General features: G+C 55.5%; 1 protein-coding gene across 11 annotated transcripts in view; it reads left to right on the top strand.

Moving 5' to 3' along the window:
* Positions 1–22,659, top strand: part of PTPRN2 (protein tyrosine phosphatase receptor type N2) — an 809,627-nt gene that overhangs the window by 689,479 nt on the left and 97,489 nt on the right. For all 11 annotated transcript variants that reach the window (XM_042976545.1, XM_042976559.1, XM_042976565.1 and 8 more), the window contains one exon: positions 15,667–15,879. In XM_042976545.1, coding sequence (XP_042832479.1) covers positions 15,667–15,879 — 213 coding nt within the window. The remainder of the gene's footprint in view (positions 1–15,666; positions 15,880–22,659) is intronic.

The raw sequence follows: 22,659 nt of genomic DNA, 5'->3' as shown, positions 1-22,659 counted from the left end.
GTGCGCCTGTGTGCTGGTGTGTGTGTGCCTGTGTTCTGGCACGTGTGCACATACGTGTGTGTGTGCCTGTGTGCTGGCATGTGTGCATATACGTGTGTGTGCCTGTGTGCTCGTGCATGTGCATATACGTGTGTGTGCCTGTGTGCTGGTGCGTGTGCATATGTGGGTGCGCCTGTGTGCTGGCGTGTGTGTGCTGGTGCCTGTGCATATACATGTGTGTGCATGTGTGCTGGCGCATGTGCATATGTGTGTGTGCCTGTGTGCTGGCACGTGTGTGCCTGTGTGATGGCGTGTGTGCATATGTGTGTGCACCTGTGTGCATATATGTGTGTGTGCCTGTGTGCTGGTGCGTGTGCATATACGTGTGTGTGCCTGTGTGCATATATGTGTGTGTGCCTGTGTGCTGGCGTGTGTGCATATACGTGTGTGTGCATGTGTGCTGGCGCGTGTGCATATGTGTGTGTGCCTGTGTGCTGGTGTGTGTGTGCCTGTGTTCTGGCACGTGTGCATATACGTGTGTGTGTGCCTGTGTGCTGGCGTGTGTGTGCTGGTGCGTGTGCATATATATGTGTGTGCATGTGTGCTGGCGCATGTGTGCCTGTATGGTGGCGTGTGTGCATATGTGTGACAGGACAACAAATCTGGACGTTCAAATACCCTGAAGGCGAGGGACTCAGTGTTGGGTTCGGGTGAGTGAAAGGCGGAGGTGAGAGGCACGGGGGCCGTGTCCCCCCACCTCCAGGGCAGACCCTGTGTGGAGCCAAGAGGCCCGGGCGCTCAGGAAGCAGGACCGCGTGGCCGGCCGGCCGGCGAGAGGGGAACCGGCCTGCAACGGATCAGGAAGCGGTGGTGGAAGTGAATCTCATGGACAGAGGTGGGGACTCTGAGGAGCGAGGGCCACCACTGTCAGCACCTGCGGGGACCAGGAGCAAGGGCCAAGTCAGGGCTCCAAAGGAACAGGAGTTGACTGCTGGAAGGCAGGGTGGAGAAGCCTCCAGCCCCACCCGAACCGTGCCTGTGCAGGTCAGAGAGCCTGTTGTCACGGAAACCGAGAAGCCCCCACGGAGGAGAGGGAACTGGCGCTCTTCGGAGCTGAGACCCAGTGAGGTTTCCTCTCCTGCCTTGTCCCCTGGAGAAGCCGCCCACTCCGTGCCACCATGGCGTCATGACTTTACCATATTTGGGGCCTCAGTCTTGTGAAACCGCCTTTCAAGATATATTCCTAATGGTAGGAAGTGATCTTTCTTTAAAGGTTGATTTCAGTTTTTAAAATGCGCAAGGGCCATCGGAGATAAGGATGAGGAAATGGGAGGTAATCAGGTTAACTAAGGTTTTGGGGGAACCAGAAGTCAAAAAGCATGAGAAGGTGTAAGACGAGATTCTAGTTTTGTTTGAGCATATTCCAGATAATTCTAAACGAGAATTTTAGACATGACGGAGAAAGGCTGAAGTGAACATATAAAAACTCTGCAAAGTGTCTGAATTGAGAGATATCCGGATAGATTCATCCTGGATTTTAAAAGCAGTCCCAGTACACCAGAGCATCCTATGTGACCGATGCTGATTTTGTGCCCTACGTGCTAAAATGCCAACGCACATCATGCTGCATCGACAGAGGAGATCTGACTGTTTTCATTCAGTACCTCTGGGTGCATTCATACAGAATGCCAAAGCGCCACCGCCGAATTTTCCAGAGCGATCGCTGACCCTGCACTTTCCAGGATGGCTCCACGTGTGTCAGAATGACAAGCGACTAGCCGTTTCCAGCACTTGTGTCCCTGTTAGATCTAAGCGCATGCACACATATTTGCAGTACAGAATCGGAAAACACTCCGTGGCGACTCCAGACCCCAGGGCTCTGTCAGCCTGTGCTTGCATTTAACCGGCCGGTTCTCACACAGAACGGCAGGCATCAGAGTGTTCCTTAAAAGTATATGCAAACAGCACCAAGCTGAATTATATCACTGTGAAATAAACACGTCAACTGTTGTTCTACTTTTAATTCCAACCCAACTTAAGGAAAAAAACTGTTTCCAAACAATTACATGGACCTGTGGCATGCAACTGACAGAATGTATGAACACCTTCCGGCTGAAAAATGGAGAAAACCTGGGTGTTCTCCACAGCAGTATTTTGTTTGTATATTTGTTCCTCCGTCATCTGGAGGCGATGGCAAAAAAAAAGTTAGATTCTTGTTCACGAAGTCAGTCCTTCCTAAGGAATTTTAGCTCAATTGTGTAAAGAATAAAATCTCATCATGAACATACTATATACACACACACTATACTGAGCACCAACTATTAAATATGTATTTTATAGCACTATTTTGCAAATAACTAAGGTTAGATCTTTACAAAGAAGCAGACTGAAAGGGCTCTACCGTCTAGATTCTAGAACCTGGAGGGTTAGCCTGGAGGGAGACTGTCTGTCTGCAGACATCTGTCCGTGCGAGCAGCAACGTTTCGGAATGCTACCTCTCCAGAGGAGCCAAGGAGGGCAGGAAGGCAACACTAAGTCTTTGCTTTTCTTGTTCTTACAGGAATTGCGATTTCAAAGTTTGAAAAGGACAGATAAAAATCCCTACATGTTTGTGAACCAATCTTTCAGGAATAAACTTTGGCTGAAATACATTTTTTTTTGTTTGTTTTTCATAACATGGTTTCATGTTAGGCCATTGGAGAGGATATCAACTCTATTTTGTAAAAAGAAAAAAAAAGTTCTTATTTCTGGACTTTAAAACTTGTAGGTCAATCTGAACATGAGCCAACGTGAAAACAGTAATAAAGGCTGAATGATGTCGGTAATTGTTTTTCAAAACCAAAAAAATGACTTGTATTTTTCTGTTTAGGGTACAGAATTCACATTTTGTTCTTGAAATAAAGGAAGATATTGGAGCCAATAATTTCACCATTTCTCAATTCCTTCCCATTTTAAAGTGAGGATAACAATTTAATAGGAATATCTTACAGCCGGTGGCATAAGAAAGGCAGGAAAACCACCCTGACGATTCTCCCCAGTCGGTGAATCTGTCCTCACTGCCAAGCAGGAGAGAGAGTGGGTGCCCAGTCTCCTGAAACGTAGGCCCCGTGCCCCACGGTGGACGTGTCTTCTTTCATGGTGGATAAGGACTTGTCACCAGTGTGGGATGCTTTTGCAAACACTGTCCTTGAAAACAGCTATTTATTGACAATTAATGGACTCCAACTTAGAGCCATCTAGACCTAACCTGGGCACGTGTCTTCTTTTTAAAACGATCACAGCACCAATTACTATCTCACTAAGAAGCTGACCAATTAAAACATCTTTGCTTTTCAAAATTCACTCGTTGATGTTTTTGAAATGTTATTGTCTTTAACATTTAACTGTGCATGGAAATACCGCATACATATAACTACAATATTCAAGAGGACCTAATTTCATTGCGATAATTTAAAGTCATTTTTATAAATGATTTACAAATCAAAAGGATTTTAAATATAATTTGTGCACCATGATTACAAATTAGTACTTTATTTTTAAAACAAAATTGGTTTAGGTTTTCTGAAATCAAGCAGGTGTCCCAGAGGTGTTTTTTTTTTAAATAATTTTCTATCTAACCATATTATTTAAAATTCCTGAAATTTTAGGTGCTGTTTTGCTTAATAATAACCATGCTTCCCATGACAGTCTTTCTCCATTTTGTTTAAAAATACGTTTTCTCTGATAATAATTTAGAACATTGGAAATTTATCCTAATCACTTAAATATGTGATATATAATAGTTTGGTGTTTCTCAAATTGAAAATGAGATTCTTATCACAGAACATTAGGTTTTACACATAACAAATGTGAACTGCTCTTTGGAAGAAGTATTAGCAGGATCAACACATCCTTTCAAACTATTTATATTGTTTAAATATTTTGTAGATCTTGGGGGATTTTACATCCTCTATATTTTTTATTCATCAGTCAAACAGTCCTAAGTTCGTATGAATAATGTACTCATTTATCACATATAAATGACTTCCATCAACGTGCCTCTCTACAGCATTTTGCATCATGTTTAAAAGTTTTCTCTGTAAATGTCACTGAAATCGAAAATTGAAATTTATTATTCAATGAGGTCTGAGCTCTCATGACAAAAACAAAACAACAACAACAAAAAAAACCCACCACCTAATATCATTCACTCTTCAAGATATTAGCTGAATCTAGTCTTACATTGTTGAAAAGACACTTTGCTAAAGTCTTTTCAAGAATTAAAAGACACATTTTTCCTGCCCTGGAAATAAAGGATTTTAAAATAAAGGGAAATAGAATGGAAATCTGGTGGATTAATTTATCAGTTTCTGAAACAGGGGACTAAACGGATCAGCACCTAAAATACAAACGCGTTCTTTTAATGAATTCCCTGGGCAATCCGTTTATCTTTAAGCTCCGAGCTGGAGGGTTAAACAGGCGTCGACGTGGACCAAACGGCGCGGGGGGGGGGGGGGGGGGGTTGAGGTGACCCAGCCAAAAAGAATACACTCTATGTGCACCAAGGTGTCAGCGAGGAAATACACTTTGTACTTACAAATACCTGCATTAAGAGTTTAAGGCCCATCTAACCATTTAAAAAGTGACCAAAAGCGAACTCCAGTGGTATCACCCCCGCACCACCCCCCCCCCCCCGCATTCTTCCTGAAAGCAGAGAAACCCAGGTAGCTCGTTCAATTCAGATTAAATTGGGAATGTGGCGCTTTGATGTTGGAAATGAAACCTTTGGGACCAATGAAACACTACCTAAAGAAAATAAATTTATCTGTTTACTTCTTTATTATGTCATATCAGGTTTGTAAGGAAACAAAATAGTCTATCTGGCTTTGAGCTGCACGCCCTGTCCTGCGCTCCAGCGTCCCCTGGGGTCGCCGACACTCTGCCACCATCCCCGGACCCCTGCATCACGCGGCCCGGCACCTCCTCTCGCTGCGGGAGAGCCGGGGCGGCCGCGTGGGGTCCCAGCCACCTTGGTGACCAAGGAGCTGGACGCCCCGGGATCCTCACGCCTGCTCGCGGTTCCTGGCGGTCGCGGTGAGAAGAGCGAGAGGGGCGTGCCCGCGCGGAGGGTGGCGGCCGAGGCCGCGTCTTGGGGACCGGGCCGGCCCGCCCCGGGAGCAACGCCGCGCGTCGCGGCGGGCTGGGGGCTGGCGCGGGGTCCCCTCCGGCACCGGGTCCCTCCTGAGCGCGGGTCCCGGCGGCCTAGGAAAGAGGCGCAGCCTGAGCGGCCGCCCGGGCCCGGGGCCCCCACCCGCCGCGCCTCCCGAGGCGCCGCGCGGAGTCTCGGCGGAGACGCGCGGTCAGCGCCACTCCCCCGACGTCCCCGGTGCCCCTCCGGCCGGGCGCGGGCCCCGGGAGCGTCCCCCCACCCCCGCGCCCCGCCCGGCGCCCCGCGCGGCCTCCCGGGACCCCACGGCGTCCCCAGCACCTTGGAGGCCGGCCCTCGCGTCCTGGAGGGGCCTTCCCTTCATCCGCCCCCGGTGCTGAGTCCCCCACCCAGGACTGGAGAGGCGCAGGAACTCTGCACACGCGCGCGCGCGCGCACACACACACACACACACACACACACACACACAGGCGCGCGCGCGCAGGCCGTTGCTATGGAGAGCCCGGTTACCAACGAGGCTGAGGGCGACACGTCCCCTCCTCCAGGCCTCCCTTCCCTGCCTGCGCCCCCTCTCCGCCGACCTCCCCCCTCGCCCCGCTGGAGCTTCCGGGGCCCTTCCCGCCTCCTCCGCGGCCCCAGCCTGCAACCCCTCCTCTCCTCTTTCCCCTCCCAGGGCCGCGCCTGGGGTCGCCCCAGAGGCTGGAGAAGTATGCCGAAGCCCCGGGGCTCCCGGGGAGGGGGACAAGCCCCGAAGAGGGCAGCAGGAGGGACAGGAACCACCACCACTCAGGGCTTTGCACGAGGAGGACCCTCAGAGAGCGGCTAGAGGCGCGGGTCTCTGGGGCTGGACGACCGGGAGGCCCAGCGGGCGGCCGAGCGCCGGCCCGAGGCGAGTTTGCGGGGGGTGGGGGGTGGGGGGTGGTTCTGCAGGCCCTGCCAGGCTCGGGGCTGCGGGAGCCCCGGGGGCGTCCCGCCTCGGGCCTGCTGGATGTTTGAGGGGGTCGCGGTGCGTGCACTGCGGGTGTATAATCCAGCACAGTTTCCCCGTTTGGCCTCCACTGGACCTGCGCTTCTCGAAGCCTGGCAAGTCCAGCCCGCGAGGAGCTCCTTCGGGAGCTGATGATGGGGGCGCCACCTCTGTGCCCGGGGCTCTGTGGCGCGCTGGGCTCCCGGCAGCTGTAAACACCGAATCAAAGCAGAACTCGGCCTAGGCCTTGGGTCAGTGGAAGCGAGTTTTTAGGACACTTTTAGACAGAGGCAAGCACTTCGCAGGCACTCGACTCAGGTCTGTGGAGACCCCTTGCCCTGAGCCCTGGCCCCCGCGCTTCCTGGAGGGAAGAGCCCGGGCAGGGGAGGGGTGGGGAGGAGAGGGGAAACGTGCAGGCTCCTCCTGGGCTGGCTGGCAGGGACTGGGGGGGGGGGGGGGGTGCGGTGCAGTGGGCCCTGGAGGGGCCGGCTGTGGGGGGGGGGGCGTCGGGTTAGGAAGGGCCGCCGTCTCCAGCTGTCCCGAGCGCAGGAACAATGGTGAGGCAGTGGGAGAGGGGGACTGGGAGGAGGGCGCCAGGGTTTCCAGAAAAGGAGAAACCACAGAGCCCAGCGCAGACTGTCATCTGCATGTGACAAGGTCTCTCCCGGTTCCTTTCTTCCTCTTGTTCCTGCAGCTGTGGGCCTCGGAGAGGGCATTGTCCACACAGACGTTGGGTTTCAGCGCCCGGCTCTCGGCTGCTCGCCCGGGGCGTCGCGCACCGGGGTGCCCCAACCTGTAGCTGAGACCGGGGTCCAGGGCTTGGGGAGAAAGAATGTGGGGGAAGGGGCCAGGGGGGCGCGTGATGGGGTGGCTGATTGGCCGAGGGAGGCCTGGACGCCCCCCAGATTCCTGCCGGGTCAAGGAGCTCGGGAGGAGCGTTCGACTGGGAGCTCAGCCCTGCGGCGCCCCTGCGCTCCTTCCCCCGGAGGCAGTGGTCCAGGCCCGGCCTTTCCCCTGAGGGAGGCGAGGACGGAGGCTGAGACGCCGTTTGCACCGCTGCCCCAGGCCGGCTCTGGTGGCAAAGTTCTCCTTCCCACCTCGGGCGAGGCGCTTTGTACTCGAACTCCAGACCTGAACACTCGCGAGTAAAGGGCGGGTGGGAGGGCATTTCCTCCCTTGTTTTTACCGGGGTAATTCGGTCTGCTTCGATTTGGAGAGCAAAGAGCCCCCCATGGCAAAAGTGTTAAAACTAACTAGAAACAATAATTTGCCCTGAATTTTTCTCTCGCGAAGAGTTTCCACACCCCCACCCTTCCCACCGCAGAGGTCATAGTAAGGCCATGCGGGTCGATGGTTCTGGCCGAGTCCCCTCTCCCCTGAGCGCTGCCCTGAACTTGCCCAGTTTGAAGTGCGCGGGAGCTGTGGAAGGGAACACGGCTGGAAAGAAAGAGCCGGCGAAGGCCCGGGCGTTGTACGAATGACTGACAAAGCCGATGTCCATTCATAGTCTCGGGCGGGAGAGGGTGTTCGGAGAGCCGCGGCCCCTTAGCCAATTGCTGTCAGCAACATGTGGGGGGGGGGGGACATCGCTATAGCAACCGGTGGCTGGGCCGCGAGCCGCGCCGCCGCCGGCCGGGTGCGCGCCGGGCCGGATATAAGGCGGGGCGCGGCGGCCGCTCTGGATGGAGCTGCGCGCGCGACCGGTGGCCCTGCGGGGACTGTCCCGCGCCGGCCCCGCGCCCGTCCTCGCCGCGCCCCGGCCCCGAGCGCCTCGCCCCGGGGCCCGGCCGGAGCGGCGCGCACACAGCCCGGCGGAGCGGCGGCGCAGAGCTGCGGGCGCCCGCGGGCTCGGAGCCGGTGCCGCAGCCGCCGCTGGGGCCACCGCGCACGGCACCTTTGTCTACGCCGGCCTCCCGAGAAGTTTGTGGTCAGAAGCAGGATGGCCCCGCTCGACTGTGGATCGGGAGCAGGGAAACGGCTGGCTGTGGTGATGGCGCCGCCGCTGCCCGCGGCCGCCGCGCCCCGAGGCCGCACGGCCCGGCGCACGCCCCCCCCTCCTCCCGCTCGGGCGCCGGGCGCCAGCCCCTCCGCAGGTAACCAGGAGCTCGGGGGCCGGGGGCGCGGGCACCCGCGGGTTTGTAGGAGAAAGGAGAGAGGCTGGGGTGGGGGAGGGAGAAAGCAGGAGGGACCTACGGAGGGCACCGCCGAGCGGGTAGGTGGCGGGGCGCGGAACCAGAGGCTGAGGAGGGTGGAGGGTGCGCGCGGGGGCTGGGCTGGGCAACCTGGGCGTCGGAGAGCCCAGTGCGGGGGGCTAACTCAGACTCGAAGCAGGACACCTGTCAAAGGCTCTGGCTGGCGGGGGAGGTCTGAGGTCATCCCCCCAGTGGGTCAGGTTTGGACATCCCAGGGCGACCGCGTTGGTGGCAACTGTCCCACCCCCCTGGGCCCCTTGGAGACTGGCAGGACTGGGCTGGGGCCCTCGTTCTTGGACTTGTCCGGAGCCACCCCGGCAGTTCAGACCCTCAGGGAGAGAGGGGGGTGTGGGGGCAGCGGTGTGGGAACAGGAGAGGAAGCGTGGGGATGAGCAGCCAGGACGGAGGGGGGCCCACCGCCGGGGCATCTTCCTCCCAGCGCGTCTTGGGGCGCTCTTCACTGTTCTCTCTCGGTCCCGGAGCGCACGTTGTGCCGTCGGGGCGATTCGGGTAGAGGACCTGGGATGGGCACGCAAGGAGGGGCGAGCGAGGGGCAGGGGGGGCCGTGGGTGAGGCCGCAGGGTGCTCTGAGCGCCCCCCCCCGCGCCCTCCCCCCACCAGTTAGAGAAATGCCTGGCTGTGGCCACCTCCCCTCCCCCAAAGGGAACCTGCGCTTTCGCGGACCCCCGAGGTGAGGCGGCCGCGTGCTCGCGGAGAGAAACTTCTGAAGGAGGGACTTCATTTCCTGCCTTCCTTAACTACCTGTACGGTTCTGAGCTGCAGCCTGCTTTGAGGTTCTAGAGAAGTCTGGAGACAGTCAGGTGGACCCCAAAATTAGGGGGTAAAACCCTCAGCAGACTCTCCCGCCCTTTTGTGTCACCAGTGCGCTGAACGGGCCGCGCTCCACGCTGGACGGTGGGGGGGAGAGGGGGGAATGACTCTGTCACTGTCGCCAGGGCCCCGAAACGCACGCCCAGAGGGCAGTGAGGACCCTGTCCGCGTTGGTCCCTGCGGGGCCGGCCCTGCTGTCCGGGCCTTGCCGCCTGCCGCCTGCACCTGTGCGTCGGCCGACTCTGGGGTCCAGTTCCCGAGCTAAGTCCGCCGACAGAGGCCCCTGCGCGGAGCCCGGAGCCTTCCCGCCTGGGGCCCGGAGCGCAGCTCGTCCACGTGGTCTCTGCCCAGCCACCCTTCCCCGAATTTAGACGCGAGCGAAAATGCGAGGTGAAGGTCTGTGTGCGCGAGGGGGAGGGAAGCGCATTTCTTTTTATCAACCCAAGAGGAAACGCCCCCCACCCAACCAAGTTCGCCCACTTGGCTCCCGAGAAGGGGGTGGCCGTGGTGGGGGTAGCGCAGCAGAGATGTGCGCGGTGGGCCCTCCGCGCTCCCGGATGGGTGGATGCGGGCGTCGTTGGGGACGTGCGCGCGCGGCCCGCGGCCCGCGCTTTGTGGCGGGGAGGCCCGGCCAGGGCATTGTCCCCTTAGGGGAGGGGGCCGGGACCTCCTGGGAAGCCCTCGGTGCCGTGAGTACTGTCGGCTCCCAGGAGCACTGGCCCCTTTGTGTCCGGCGCTGCGGCCTGACCTTTCGGACCTCCGTGGGCTGCTGTAAGTAACTGAGCGGGAGGGACCGGGACCGGGAGGCGAGGAAGGCCCGAGGCCCCTGCAGCCGGACAGGGGGCCCGACACAGGCCTGCGCTCCAAGGAGCGCCTTGCCGGGGTCCCGACCCGCGACGCCGGGCCAGGCCAGGATGGGGCTTCTGAGCCTCGGAGGAAGAGGAAGGGCATCCCGAAGGGGGGTTGGTTCTTGCTGGGAAAACTCCTGCTTCACGACCACGGCGTCACCTACCCGAGGAAGCGCGTGTGTGCGCGCGTCAGATCAGGCCTCGGGGACCCGACTGCGCGCGCAGAACACGGGTCGGGAGCCGGCGCATCAGTGCAGCGGCCGAGCAGGAGTCGGGGTGTAATAGAGACGCCAGCGGTGAATCTGAAAGACGGCCGGGGGCACGATTCCTGGGGGGGCCCATCTTCTTCGCTCTGTTCTCAGCTGGTCGCTCTCTGTTCTCCCCGAGACAATTTGCTGTGTATGAAGCTCTGCTAAAAATTAGTTCACACAAGGGTAGTCCTCCCCCTTTAAACATAAATATCGTAAATCTTCCCTGATGTCTTAAAACAGAGTAGTTCCCCAAAACTGATGTTTTGGGAGCGCTTAAAGGCGGCAAATAGACAGTTACCTTTTGCATATTTATTTTTGTCTATGCCTGAAAAAATAAACAAATGGCTTATTTTAAAACAAGGTATCCCCATTTATTTTTATTTAAGAATAATTATTTCTTGGACATTCTTTTCTCTTGCCTATCTAGGCTTTTTTTTTTTTTTTTTTTTTTTTTTTTTTTTTTTTTTTTTTGGCTACTTGAATGGCAGATTTGCAAGTACAATTTCATCTGCACGAGGAACAATGGCTTTCACTTGCACAAAGGATTTCTCCCACCCTGGATTCAGACCGAAATGGCTCTTGCTCTGATAATAGCTTCTGAAAAGATTTTGTAATGCAGAGAATTAATACGTGATTATTTCCGCCTGACTTCTCTCATTTATGAGAATTCTGTGGCAAATTCCAAATTAAAAATAGTTCAGTTAACAGCTTTAAAAAATACTTTTAAAATATTTTAAGACACCTCCCCCTCCCCATATTTTTAAGTTCGGTCATTCCCATGGCCTGAAAACTATTGAAATTTTTGATCTGCCTTAAAGTGATCGTATGTTTTAGTGAATGCATTTTAGCAAATCTAGCATGAAACTCTCAAATAATTCTGAAATTATTCATCTGCGAAACCAAAGACAGATTTGTTATAGCAACTCATTAGTAGTCTCTAAAATCAATTTCTAAATTTTACAGGGAAAGGGATGTTGACAATTACAGTGACGTAAGAGTGCAGAGGGACAGTGTTTCCAAAACGGATTCTTTCGGAATGATTCGGACGAAAACATCCACGTATCAGAAGTTTCCTACTAATAAACTTAAATGCCCGTGCCCATAAATTTGGGGAACAAGTGTATTTTCAAATCGAAGTCAGTGGCTTCGGTAACAGACTGCTATTGTCAGCTGTTGACGACGCACAGTCTTGGAAAAATACTCCGATTTTCAATTTTGTTGCTACCTGTCAACAAATACTTGTTAGCATAAACTTTCGTAATTGTGCGGCTGCCTTAGTTCTCACAACCAAGTTTGGGTATAAAATGTTCTCTTTTTTTCTCTTCTTTTCTTTTAAGCTCACCACATGGACAGCTAAAGAAAAAAAGTTTTGAAGATATTTTGCCATAAATGGCTCAGAAGATCATGCAAAGGAAGCCCCATGCACCTCCACTCACAAGCGCAGATCAAAATAGTTTAAGTAGGTCAGGACAACGTCTGTAGATTCCGATTTCCAAGAGCGACCCACAAATTGCCTCTGGTCACATTTATTTCAAATCACAGCGTTTGCAATATTTTACATTCCAAATTCAAGGAGCTGCAGGTGGAAATGGTTGTGCAGTCAAGACACATCTAACCTGATGTAAAGTTGCCTTAATTATTCCTGATTATTTTTTTAAACCTCGTACTTCTCCTGCACCTGAAACTCAGCATTCAGCGTTTGTGTGTGTGACCCCGCATCCCAGGGCCCACAGCCATCCCGGCCCCTTGTGCGCCTCTCTCTGCCGCCACCCGGAAGGAGGGGTTCTGCTTCTAAAAGATGCCTGACTGTACGTGTCTGTCCAAGTCATAAATATTTAAACATTATTTTCTTTCAATTTCCAGTCAAGACTGACAGGATGCCTCTAATTAGTCGTGGGCTATCGGCGGGGCCCAGGACAAAATTGGGGGATCGCAGACGGGTTCGAGTCGCTCGGCCTTGGGGAGCAGGGACCCAGGAGGGGAGGGGCTGAGGCCCACCCCGCCCTGGTCACACCTGCAGCGGGGCCCTGGCTCAAACTCACTTTTAAGCAGATACCACGCTCATTTTTTTTTTTTCCTCTTAAAGCTCTTGGTTAGCAGGGATTGGAAGTTTTGTTTGTTTTCTTAATTCCACAACAAGAAAGAAAATAAAATAATCACGAAGATTTTAAACCCCAGTCACTATGCCAAGGAAGGAATTCACCTGGTCTAATTTTATTTTTTAATTTCCATAAATTTTAGTTTCTTCCGGGTTTCTTAAGACCTGACTCGCAGCCAGCAACAGTTTTTCCTCCCGCTCGACCCTCCGGCCGGGCGCTGGGTAGGTCGGAACCACTGGGGGCGGGGGGGAGCGAGGAAGAGTGATTTTTCGGGCTCTGGCTAAGATGCACCCGCCCCCCTCCCCGGGCCGGCTGGAGGGACGTTCCCAGCCCGGCTCTAGGGTCCGGCGACCTCAGCGTCAGAAGCGCGGCGGGTCTGTCGGCCCTACCACCGCAGTCCTCCTCTGGGTCACACCCTCTTCTCCCCCACGCCCAAGCTCGGGAGTCCTCAGCCTCACCCACCCCTCCCCTGGCTGCAGGATTGGGATTGCGGATAGGCTGCGGGAGGTACGTCTGGGCGCCTCCCTCCCAGCCTGGGACCGCGGTGGCCCTTCTCCGCGGGAGAAGGTTCCAACGCAGCTTGGAACCAGAAGAGACCATAGAAAATGGGACTCAGTGGGCACCGGGTCACGTCCTTTTCCCTCTCCTGCATCCCTTCTCCTCCAGCAGCACCTGGGACCCAGCGGGGGCTGGGCAGCTGGGAGGAGGGAGAGCGGGATCCGGAGAGGAAGGACCTCAGCTCTGGGAGCAGTCACTCTCCTTGACATTTTTCTTTGACCTTTGAGTCCACTCCACGCGCGCCGCGAAAGAGGCACTGTTCCACTACCCGCGCGTGCCGAGCGCATCGTGGGTCACGGTGACCGTCGGTTTCCTGGGGCAGGAACCCAGCCGGCCGGGGGCGGCGGTGTTCGGGCCACTCTACCTCCTTGAAAAGAGCTTCCGTGCGACCTCTCCCTCGCCCGAGGCCTGGGCCAGGAGAACGTGTGGGCGCCGCGCCTGCCTGCATGGCCTCTCACCTGGAACCGAGTGACAACCGGGCCGCCTCTGCGCCGGTTCCCCGGCGAGCGCCCTGCGCAGCGGGACCTCGCGTCCCCGACCGCCTGCACCCACAGTCCGGCCCTTGGCCCCTGGCGCGCGTGCGACCGTCCGTCGGGTGCGCACCGACGCGCGCGCCACACCTCGAGGCGCGGCGCGTCCTCTGGAGCCAGCTGGCCACCACACGCGTGTGCGCTTCACGCCGCCAGGCAGGAAGGTTCAGGAAGTCCCCGTTCCCGGGCGCCGTCAACCACGTGGGCGCGAGGGGTCCTCCCGAGGCCTGGGCGGGATTCCCCCGCGCGGGAGCTTGGACTAAGCGCGGACGCGGGGACCCACAGTCGCCGGCACGGAGGGCGGGGTTGGGGGACGCGTAGTGAAGGCCGGGCGGGCCGGGCCCGGGCGGGGGGACGGCCGGACGCCCCTCCTTCGGCCGCGCCGCCTCCTTTGTTGTCCCGGCTCGGTCTGCCGAGGCGAGGCGGTCCCGCGGGGGGCGCGGGGGGAGCGAGCGGTGCTCCTGGAAACGCCCCCCACCGAGGTGCGGGCAAGGCCTCTTTCGGGGGCGGAGGGGCCGCCGCGAGGGGGAGGCCGCTCCAGCCGCGGGACGCAGTCAGGGGACGGAGACCCCGGCCCGGAGCCTCGCGGGCGCCCAGGGGCGCTGACCTGCGCGCCGCGCCGGGGAGGTCGCGGTCCCTCCCGCCCCGCTGGGCCGCGCCGCGCCGGGTGGGGTCCTCCGGTTTATTTATGGGGCTGCGGCTCTCGCCCCGCGCGGGGCGGGGACAGGGGTGCGGAGGGAGCGCGGGCGGCGGGGGTGGGTCCGCTGCTCCAGGAGCGAGAGCCTCCCGGAGGCAGCGGTGCCGGCGCGGAGGGAGGGGCGAGCGGGACGGAGGGGAGGGGTCCGCGCCGGGGAGGGGGGGGTGGGGGGAGAGGAGACCGCGGGACCGCCGCTCCGGCCCCTCGCGCGCCCCTCCTGCGCCCCCGCCCCTCCGGGTCCCTCCCCCTGCGCGCTCCCCCCTCCCCGGCCCCCTCCCCGCCCTCCCCACCCTCCGTGTGCCTCCCCGCCGGTTGCCAGCCTCGCCGTCCTCCTCGGAGCCGGGCGTCCAGGCAAGAAAATTCGGCGTCTTTTCTCATTTAACCCGCGTTTCCATTAACTCAGTCCCGGCACCAGCTAATCCGCGGCACCGAAGGCAAAAGGAGGCTAATTAATGACCAGCTTTTCCAGTCAAGACCGGCGATAATTGCTTTGGTGGCCTTTATGATTACAAGATAAAAATGGCCCGGCCTGACATAAGAGGCCCTGTGTACACTCGGAGACGGGAGGAAATGAGGAGGTGGGAGGCTGAATACGGAGCAGAAAATTACTAATAGAAGAGAGATAATGAATAGGCCGGCCAGGCATTCATGGGGAAAAATCCATTTTGTTACCACGCGAAATTAGGTGGTGGAAAGGAGTTTGCTAATTGTTCTCATCTTGTAGCAACCGGGACCGAGGCGGGGGCGTGCGTTTCCATTCATTGCCCGGGTGGTGGTGGGGGGCGTGCTGGCCGGAGCCGCTTCTCACCGCGGCCACCGCACCTGACTGAGGGCGAGGCTGCCCCGCGAGCACCACGCTCCTTGAGCCCGGAGGGGACTCCGGAGAGATGCGCCCAAAGCCTGCCCCCCAGACAGTGGGACAATGATGCTTTGTCTCCCCATTTTCCACACCGCCGGGAGGCGGCCTCCTGGACCCTGGCCTCCCCAGCGCCCCGCAGCTCCTTCCCAGGAAAAGCGTGAGGCGCGCGGCGGCGGGTCTGTGTCCCGCGGGCGCGCACGGAGGGTCCCAGGTCGGTGGGGATGCCTCGCCAAGTGTCCTCGCAGGCACCGCCCCTGCTGTGTCTCCGGGAAGGTTGAGGTGAAACTTTCAGAGATCGTGCCCCTCTTTTCTGCTGTGCGCTGTAGGGTTGTTTGACGTCTCTGTGCCCCAGGACCCCCCCCCCGAAACATTTGTGGTGCGTGCTCTGGATAAACTATTTCTCTCACCCTTGTCTGGACAAGGGATGCGGGCCAAAGAGTTCACGTCCTTACGTTTTGAAAATCGGTGGTTTTAAGAATAAAAGTGATGCCTCTGAGTTTCCTTTTGAAAACGCTGCGATCCTTAAGATGCGAATTAGACATAACTTCCCTCCTTGCTTGGGGGTGCTGTTCTGGAAGGCCCTCCCGCTGGGGCAGGGCCCACACCCTGCTGCACTGAGCTGTCACGTTTTGGATCCGCTGGGAAAGGGTGGTTTCCAGGAGGTCCTGTTTGCTGGCCACTAACACACTCCTTCTCTCCTGTCCTGCAGAAAAGCAAACTAAAGCTCCCTCCACGCCGCGCAAAGCAAGGGGACTCGACCCCGTTCATTGTGCTCACGCTGGTCTCCGTCGTGGCCATGGTGGGGGTCCTCCTGGCCTCCGGTGCCATCTACTGCCTCCGCCACACCTCCCGCGCCAGGCTGCAGGACAAGCTGTCGGGACCAGGGGACCACCCGGGCCCGGACGCCACGGCCGCCTACCAGGTAGGGGCTCCGTTCACCCACTGGACACACAGATCAGTTAGCTGCCTGAGGCCCTTCCCCACGCCCAGCGGCTCCCTCACCCATAGTTTGGGTTCTTTTAGGAGGACGGTTGGAAACTCCTCACTAGCGTTCACATCAGTCCCTTGTAACCACAGTTTTACTGCTTTGTGTTAATCTTACTCTGTTCTCGGCTGGTCTCAGTTAGCTGTGAAAGCAGGTTGCTCAATGGAAATGTGGAAGAAGTAAGAAACATGAATTATGTATCTTTCTTTGTCTTTCTTAGTTTGGCCACTATTAATGAAAAAATGCCAAAGTTGCGAGATACGTTGGCTGTGTGGGTTTTTGAAGACGTCTCTTAAATTGTCGACTTCTCGGGGTCTCATATGAAAGGATCCTTTGACCTGAACCGTTGCTGCCCTCTGCTATTATTTGGATAAAGTGAAATCTAATGCCGATAAGTGGGAAGTAAACCAAAGACGTCCCCTTGAGAGCCAGGGGGGCGGCCTCCCGCAGGTAACACGGGACGTCCCAGACCCACCTGGAGACAAGTCAGAAGCCAAAGAGAATGTCAGGAAGGCAGGTTCAGACCACACAGGCTGGTAGAAAATTCACAGAATGTTTGGACGTGCCGTAGCATACGCTTCATATTCAGTAATGTCCTGTAATGAAAATGTGCCTTCGGTTGTAACAGCATACGAGCCCACGGTAGGAACTAGTTGGGGCGTTGGATTCCTTTTAACGTAAAATGGTATTTAACTCTAAGTATATTTTCCCATTTGGGAAGGTAAAACATTTAATCATCCTTTTAAAAATTCATTCAATATGTATTTGTGGAAGATTCCCTCCCACTGGACGAGATGCTTTGTTTTGTCTAGTGACATGATTGTGCTGTGGAATATGTCTGTCTTCTGTACGAGGCATCATATTTACAATCGTCTATAAGTTGAATGTTACTCTCCTGTCATGACAGTCATACGGGGGGCTCTCCTGCTCTTTATAGAACCACCCTCCCCCGCCCAAGCTGGCCCCCTGGGTGCCCTCTAGGACTGGCCTGTGCTGCCTGATTTTGCTCCTTGGGCTGCCCTGACGCTGGCCCAAAGAAGGAGCTGGGATGAGTTTCTAAAATCACTATGCTTAAAAGAGACCAGGAGATAGCTTCCCACCTCCCCCCCCACCCCGCCCCACCACCATTTCAAAATTCTTGGTGTTGTCCCCGAACGGGGGAGAAACGCTTCGGTTTTCTGGAGGAGGTCACAAGGCTGGTCAGCATGATAGTCTCTTATAAAGAAATGGCAACTTCAAATGTGTGGGAGGTGACATTTCAGCCCCAGCGCACGGCTCTGCTTCAAAGCAAAAGAAAAACCACGTTTGAAGAAGAAGCCTAGGAAAAAATGTCACATAAACTAGTAAGAATTTATCCAGAAATTCTATTGAGCAGGACCATCGGTGTAGGATGGCCAGGTCTGTGCCGGGACATAAATAAATTATCACACCAGTTCTGTTCTGTGTGCAAGAGACGGGAGATCACACAGGGGTGGATTTTTAGAAAGCACGGCATCCTTTGATACACTTTGAAATTCAAATATAAAATATTGATAGAATGGAAAGGTTGGGCTTGCATGCAGAAATGACTAAGTTTGGCAAAAACGCAGGTTGAAATTGCACACTGAGAACTGAGTTTCCGATAATTAACAGAAAAAAAATCTTGCCAGTGACAGCTCTAATTAATAGTATCTGTAATTAAAATCATGCCCTTCCAGCAGGAAAATTGTTTGAATTTCTTGGAGTGACCTTTTTGTTGTTCCTCCTGGGGACATGGTGGTTAAGTTGATATTGATTTTATAATGAGCTCTGGTTTGTTTAATAAGAATCTGTAATCCAGACAATAAATGAAATGTGTACTTTTCTTCAATCCAGATTAATAAAAAGGGGAAAAAACTTTTCCTTTAAAAATGTGATCTAGGGAAATTTGGAAATGAAATTATTGTAAAGATTTTCTGATGGGCTTGGTTTTGTTGCCGCGCCAGTATACGTTTTAGGGAAGGGCTCTGAGTAAACGTGGACATCGTCCCGAAGTGGCCTGTTCGCCGGGGAGAAGGTGCTGCTGTTTGAGCAGCTGTGTTGTTGTGGTTTGTGGTTAGCAGGGCAGGACTCAGCACACGGGGATGGGGTTTCACGACTTTTCCCTCTAGATTTAGCTGACTCATGTATCACCAGCTCTGAAAAGCATAGCTACCAATAGAGGGGGTTTACATTTGTAAATGAGGCAAGAGTTAGCTCATTAATGCGTCCGCACTAAACCTGGGTTTTCTAGAGCGACCCCTGAGACCCCCTTTGAACGCAAACGTCTGTCTGAGAAGTTGTCCAAAGTATCGCAAACATAAAACGATTTCAGGAAAAGCTGCTTTGATGCTTTCTTATTTTTGCATCGTTGGCCTTCTGCACGCGGTTAACCCTACAGTGGAAGGGAAGTTTGGATAAACCTCCCCTAAGTCCCATCACTGGACGAGGAAAACCGAGCGATTTGATATCATACCTTATCTCTTGGGGACGATGAAAATAATCGTTGCTATAATTTTTCCGGAAGAAAGTGTGCGTGAGGTTAGAAGTAGCTGACCTGGGAATGAGGAGTGGCGGGTGGCAACGTAGCAAGTTTTATCAGCGTTGGCATGTGACATGACCCTTCCGACGGACGGAGTCAGTGTCCTCGTCAGAACACAGGGTGACGTGACCCTTCCGATGGACGAAGTCGGTGTCCTCGTCAGAACACAGGGAGCCTTCGGCCAGCGGTGAAGGATGGGGTTCGGGGGGTCTGCTCCAGCCGAGGCACTGGTGGCCTCTGGACTGGGATTTCTTCTTCCCGGAGAGCCCGAGAGGAGAATCCGTGTGTCCCCAGTTACACGGCACGGCAGTGGCCTCGTTGCAAGATACCTGGAGCGGGAAGGCCCCCACGCAGCCGTGGTCCACGTGAGCCCTCACAACTCACCCTTGTGCTGTCTGCCCTCCCAGGCTGCTGGCGGTCCGTGCAGAGACCTGTGCGCTCATAACTCATGATTCGGGGCTTTGGGTTACAGTGTGTTCGTGGAGTGTTCCTGAATCATCAGTGGGCTTTTCTTCACACTGTTTCAAACAGTGAGTACTTTGCATTATTAGATCCTAATGCAGACACGTTTAAACATTTTTCCTTTTCTTCCTCGGAATAGAACTATTTCGTAGACGGAGTCAGCATCTTAAAGCTTAGTTTACGGATGTGTATGGGGGTGAGATTTTTGTTTGCTTTACCCGTTGGAAAATCAAATCTTTCTTGATAGACTCTCACGCTTCAACACTTACCAAGAGATCAGTCTTACCAAACAATCTGTCAAACTTTAATTGCCTCAAACTTTGGAAGAACTTCCAGAGTAACTGAAATCTGTTTGGGAAGGTCATTTTTTTAATGGTCACCAAACTTTTCCCGGTTGTTTTAGTAGATGTTACTTCTTCTTCTCGATGTGGAAACCATAGTATGTTTGGATTAAGTCTGTGCTTTGTTATCTGGAAAGGTAATTTCTTTACTTTTGTTCTTTCTTTCCCCACGTTGGCCTGTCAACATGTAACATATACATGGCGGGAATGCCTGTGCACCCACTCACGACACGTGGTCACTCAGGGTAGCAGCGCCCGGTTCACGTGGAAGGAGGTGGAACCCACGGCGCTGGGGCCCCTCCTCACGTGGGTGTCCTGTTTCCGTGGAAGGCACTTGGGCAACACTGTGCAGAGAGAAGTCGTTAGGTGATTAGTAGACGTTCCCCGGCTTTTTCCCTCTGAGCGTCTTTGAGTGTCGCATCCATTTCTCTGAGGCTCTGCTCACCTTGGAGCAGCCAGTTCGGCAGCCCACCGGCCCGGGCTCCCACCCCACTCGAGGGCACGGACCCCGGCGGAGTTTCCCGCAAGCCTCTTTTGATGGTTTATTTCACAACACCCAGGTTTCCTTGTTACTTGGAGGCCTTTGGAGCCAGAGGCAAGAGTGCATTTGGGTGTGGGCGGCCTGGACACGGCCCCGGGGGCGCATCCCACTCGCGGGTGGTTATGGGAGTGTGACATGAGGTGTGTTGTGGCCGCTGCTGTCGGGGGGCTCCCTCCGCTCAGGCTGAGGGGCCCGTGGCCCGGACGCGTCCTAACTTCCCACCTCTGGACAAGGGAGAGCCAGGCGCTCACAGAGGGGGTGTGATGTATTCTCCCGGGCTTTGAATTGGGGGGTCTTTCTTTTTCCACGGCGGTTTAATCTTTCGTAATCGGCACTCACCAGCTAGAGAAGCGTTTTCCGATTCAGGTAGACAACAGTGAGTCCCCTGAGGTTTGCCTGGTCCCCACCACGAGCTCCTAAAGTCGCCTGTTCGGTCAACGATGTCTCTTAGAATGGCTTGTCTTGGCTCTGTGTTTAAGTTTTCACATCAGTATAACTTTTTTTTGCGACGTCCCAGCAGGTGAAATCTATCCTGCTTCAGAAATGGGCGAGTTCCCTAAAATCATGTTAAAGACCTCACATTTTTCCCAATCAGTCAAGCCTGAGAATTGGAGTTTTGCGATGTTTGCCCTTGCAGGAAGCAGCTATCTACACCTGTGTCTGTAGGTAGAATTCTCCAGAAGCTCTGTACGTACTGAGTTGGCGTTTCGTGCGGTGGGAGGGTGAGGCCTTGTCCCGGCGTGCTGTGCTCCACAGCCCCAGGAACAGGCCCAGGCTTCACCGCAGGTGCTGTATTGTTTCCCAAAAGCACCAAATGTCACCTGCCTCCCGACACAGCCACGCCACAGACCTAGGAAAACCCACAGGCTTCTGCCCTGCCGAGAGCAAAGAAATCTGTCCGTCCTGAGCATTTCGAGAACATGCGTCTACTTGTATGTGCACTTGATTTCAAACGATCGGTACGCAGGCCGACGAGCTCGGCTTAGATCTTCTACATACTTTCCACTCCGGGTCTGAACATGGTTCAGTAAGGCGTGACTTTGTAGTGCATTTTTCTCTTCGGTCTTAAATTTTCAAATATGCAGTTCCCACAAGCCGCGGCTACGTGCCCATTCTCCAGTTTCTGTGCGACGCGTTTCCTCAAAAATAGCTCCTGAGATTTGGAAATAAATCTAGAGGAGGCGGAAGGCTGGAAAGATTGCCAAAAACATATCTAAACACAAAAGTGAGGCATGTTGCTGTCCTAACGCAGCAAGCCACCTCCCTTGATCAAACGATAATAATTAGATCAGACTTAATTGAAAATAACAGACCACTCAGGGAGATGCTGGAAGACGCAGGCTCGGGCTGGCTGATGCTGGGGGTCCCGGGGCCTGGGTTCCACGGCTTCTTCTCGTAACTGTGTTGCTGTGTTTTATTTTCATGCTTGTAGCCTGGTAGTCGATCTGGGTGTTACTTGGATAACTGTCTCTTAAGGAAGGAAGGACGAGGGAGGGGCGGGGAGCGTTAGCTTCGCCTCTGCCGCGTCCCGTTCCTGCCCGGCCACCACGGATCTGCTGGGTGCTGTTGTTCCGTCCGCGGCCGCCACGGAAGGGCGTGCCTCGGAGGCCTGCAGGGGAGGGTGCGTGTCCTTGCGTGGCTCCTTGCGTGGCTGCCGAGCGAGGGCCAGTCTGGGTGGCGGCTGCTGACGGCACCTCCGATCTGCTTGAACGCGGCTTCCTGTCAGAGAGCGTGCTTCCGCACGGCAGGGGCCCCCTGCGCGCTTGGGAGGCTCCCGGTCATCCCCGTCGGCCACCGGCCACTGGCCAGTCACCCGGCAGTGTCCACGGAGGTGCTCTGAAAGCCACACGGGACCCCCAGGTCACTCTGTGCGGCCACGTCGGGAAAGTCAGCGTCAGGCGAGCTGTGCCCTGTCCCAGGTCCTGTGGCTGGCAGTGGAAGGGCCAGGTGAGGGCGATTTGTAGCACTGAGGCCCCAGGCAAGTACTCCCGCGGCACGGAGTAGGTCCTGGGGCCAGGGAGCACTCGCTCGCAGGACAGGGCAGAAGCTTCTCGAGCCCCTGCCCCTCTCTTCGTGGTGTGAGGTGCCCGGGGGCTTCAGGAGTGGTCAAACTCACTTCTCTGCTCAGTTCCCGACTTCTCCTAGACAAGGAGTTTGTCCTAAAACCACAGGAAGCAATCGTAGTGACAAGGCCACAAGTCATGACGCTGAGGTCAGGCTCATGAAGGCCGGATGCACGGACGGATGGGGGAGCACGTCCTCGAGAGAGAACGAGCCGGGCCCGGGGTGTCCCCGTCACTGTGCTGACAGACCGCACAGGTTCAGGCCTGTAGAGCAGGGGTCATCCTTAGTGACCACACTGGAGACAGGGCCAGTGCCCACGAGCTTACTCTGGGGACACGTGTGTCCTCAGGGGGCCAGGCCAGCCTCCCTGTGTCGAGGGCAGCCCCAGAGGGGTGGGGGGAGCTGCTTGCAGCGTGCCCTCCCACTCCCGTGGTTCACGGCCCACCCCCCCGTGTTAAAAATCTCTTCTTCCCAATATTTGAACATGGAAAATAGAGACCACAATACTTCCATTTCTCTGGCCTCGTACCTCTTGGCACCTCACCCACAGAATGGGCTAGAAGGAGCTGTATGCTCCTCACTGGGCTGTTGAAGGTCAGAGAAGGTCACGGAAGTACAAATGCATCTCAGTTCTATGGAGGGGAAGCTCTTTGTGATCGTAGGCGCTGACACAGGTCTGCTGGTGGCCGTGGGCCCGGCTGAACCGCCCGCTTCTGGTGCATCCCTCCCTTTCCAGACGTGTATTCATCACACGTTCCTGTGCACGGGCT

The sequence above is a fragment of the Panthera tigris genome, chromosome A2 (assembly GCF_018350195.1).
Source record: "Panthera tigris isolate Pti1 chromosome A2, P.tigris_Pti1_mat1.1, whole genome shotgun sequence".
Lineage (NCBI taxonomy): Eukaryota > Metazoa > Chordata > Mammalia > Carnivora > Felidae > Panthera > Panthera tigris.
Note: the sequence above shows the minus strand (reverse complement) of the source record. Positions and strands in the feature narration are given on the sequence as shown.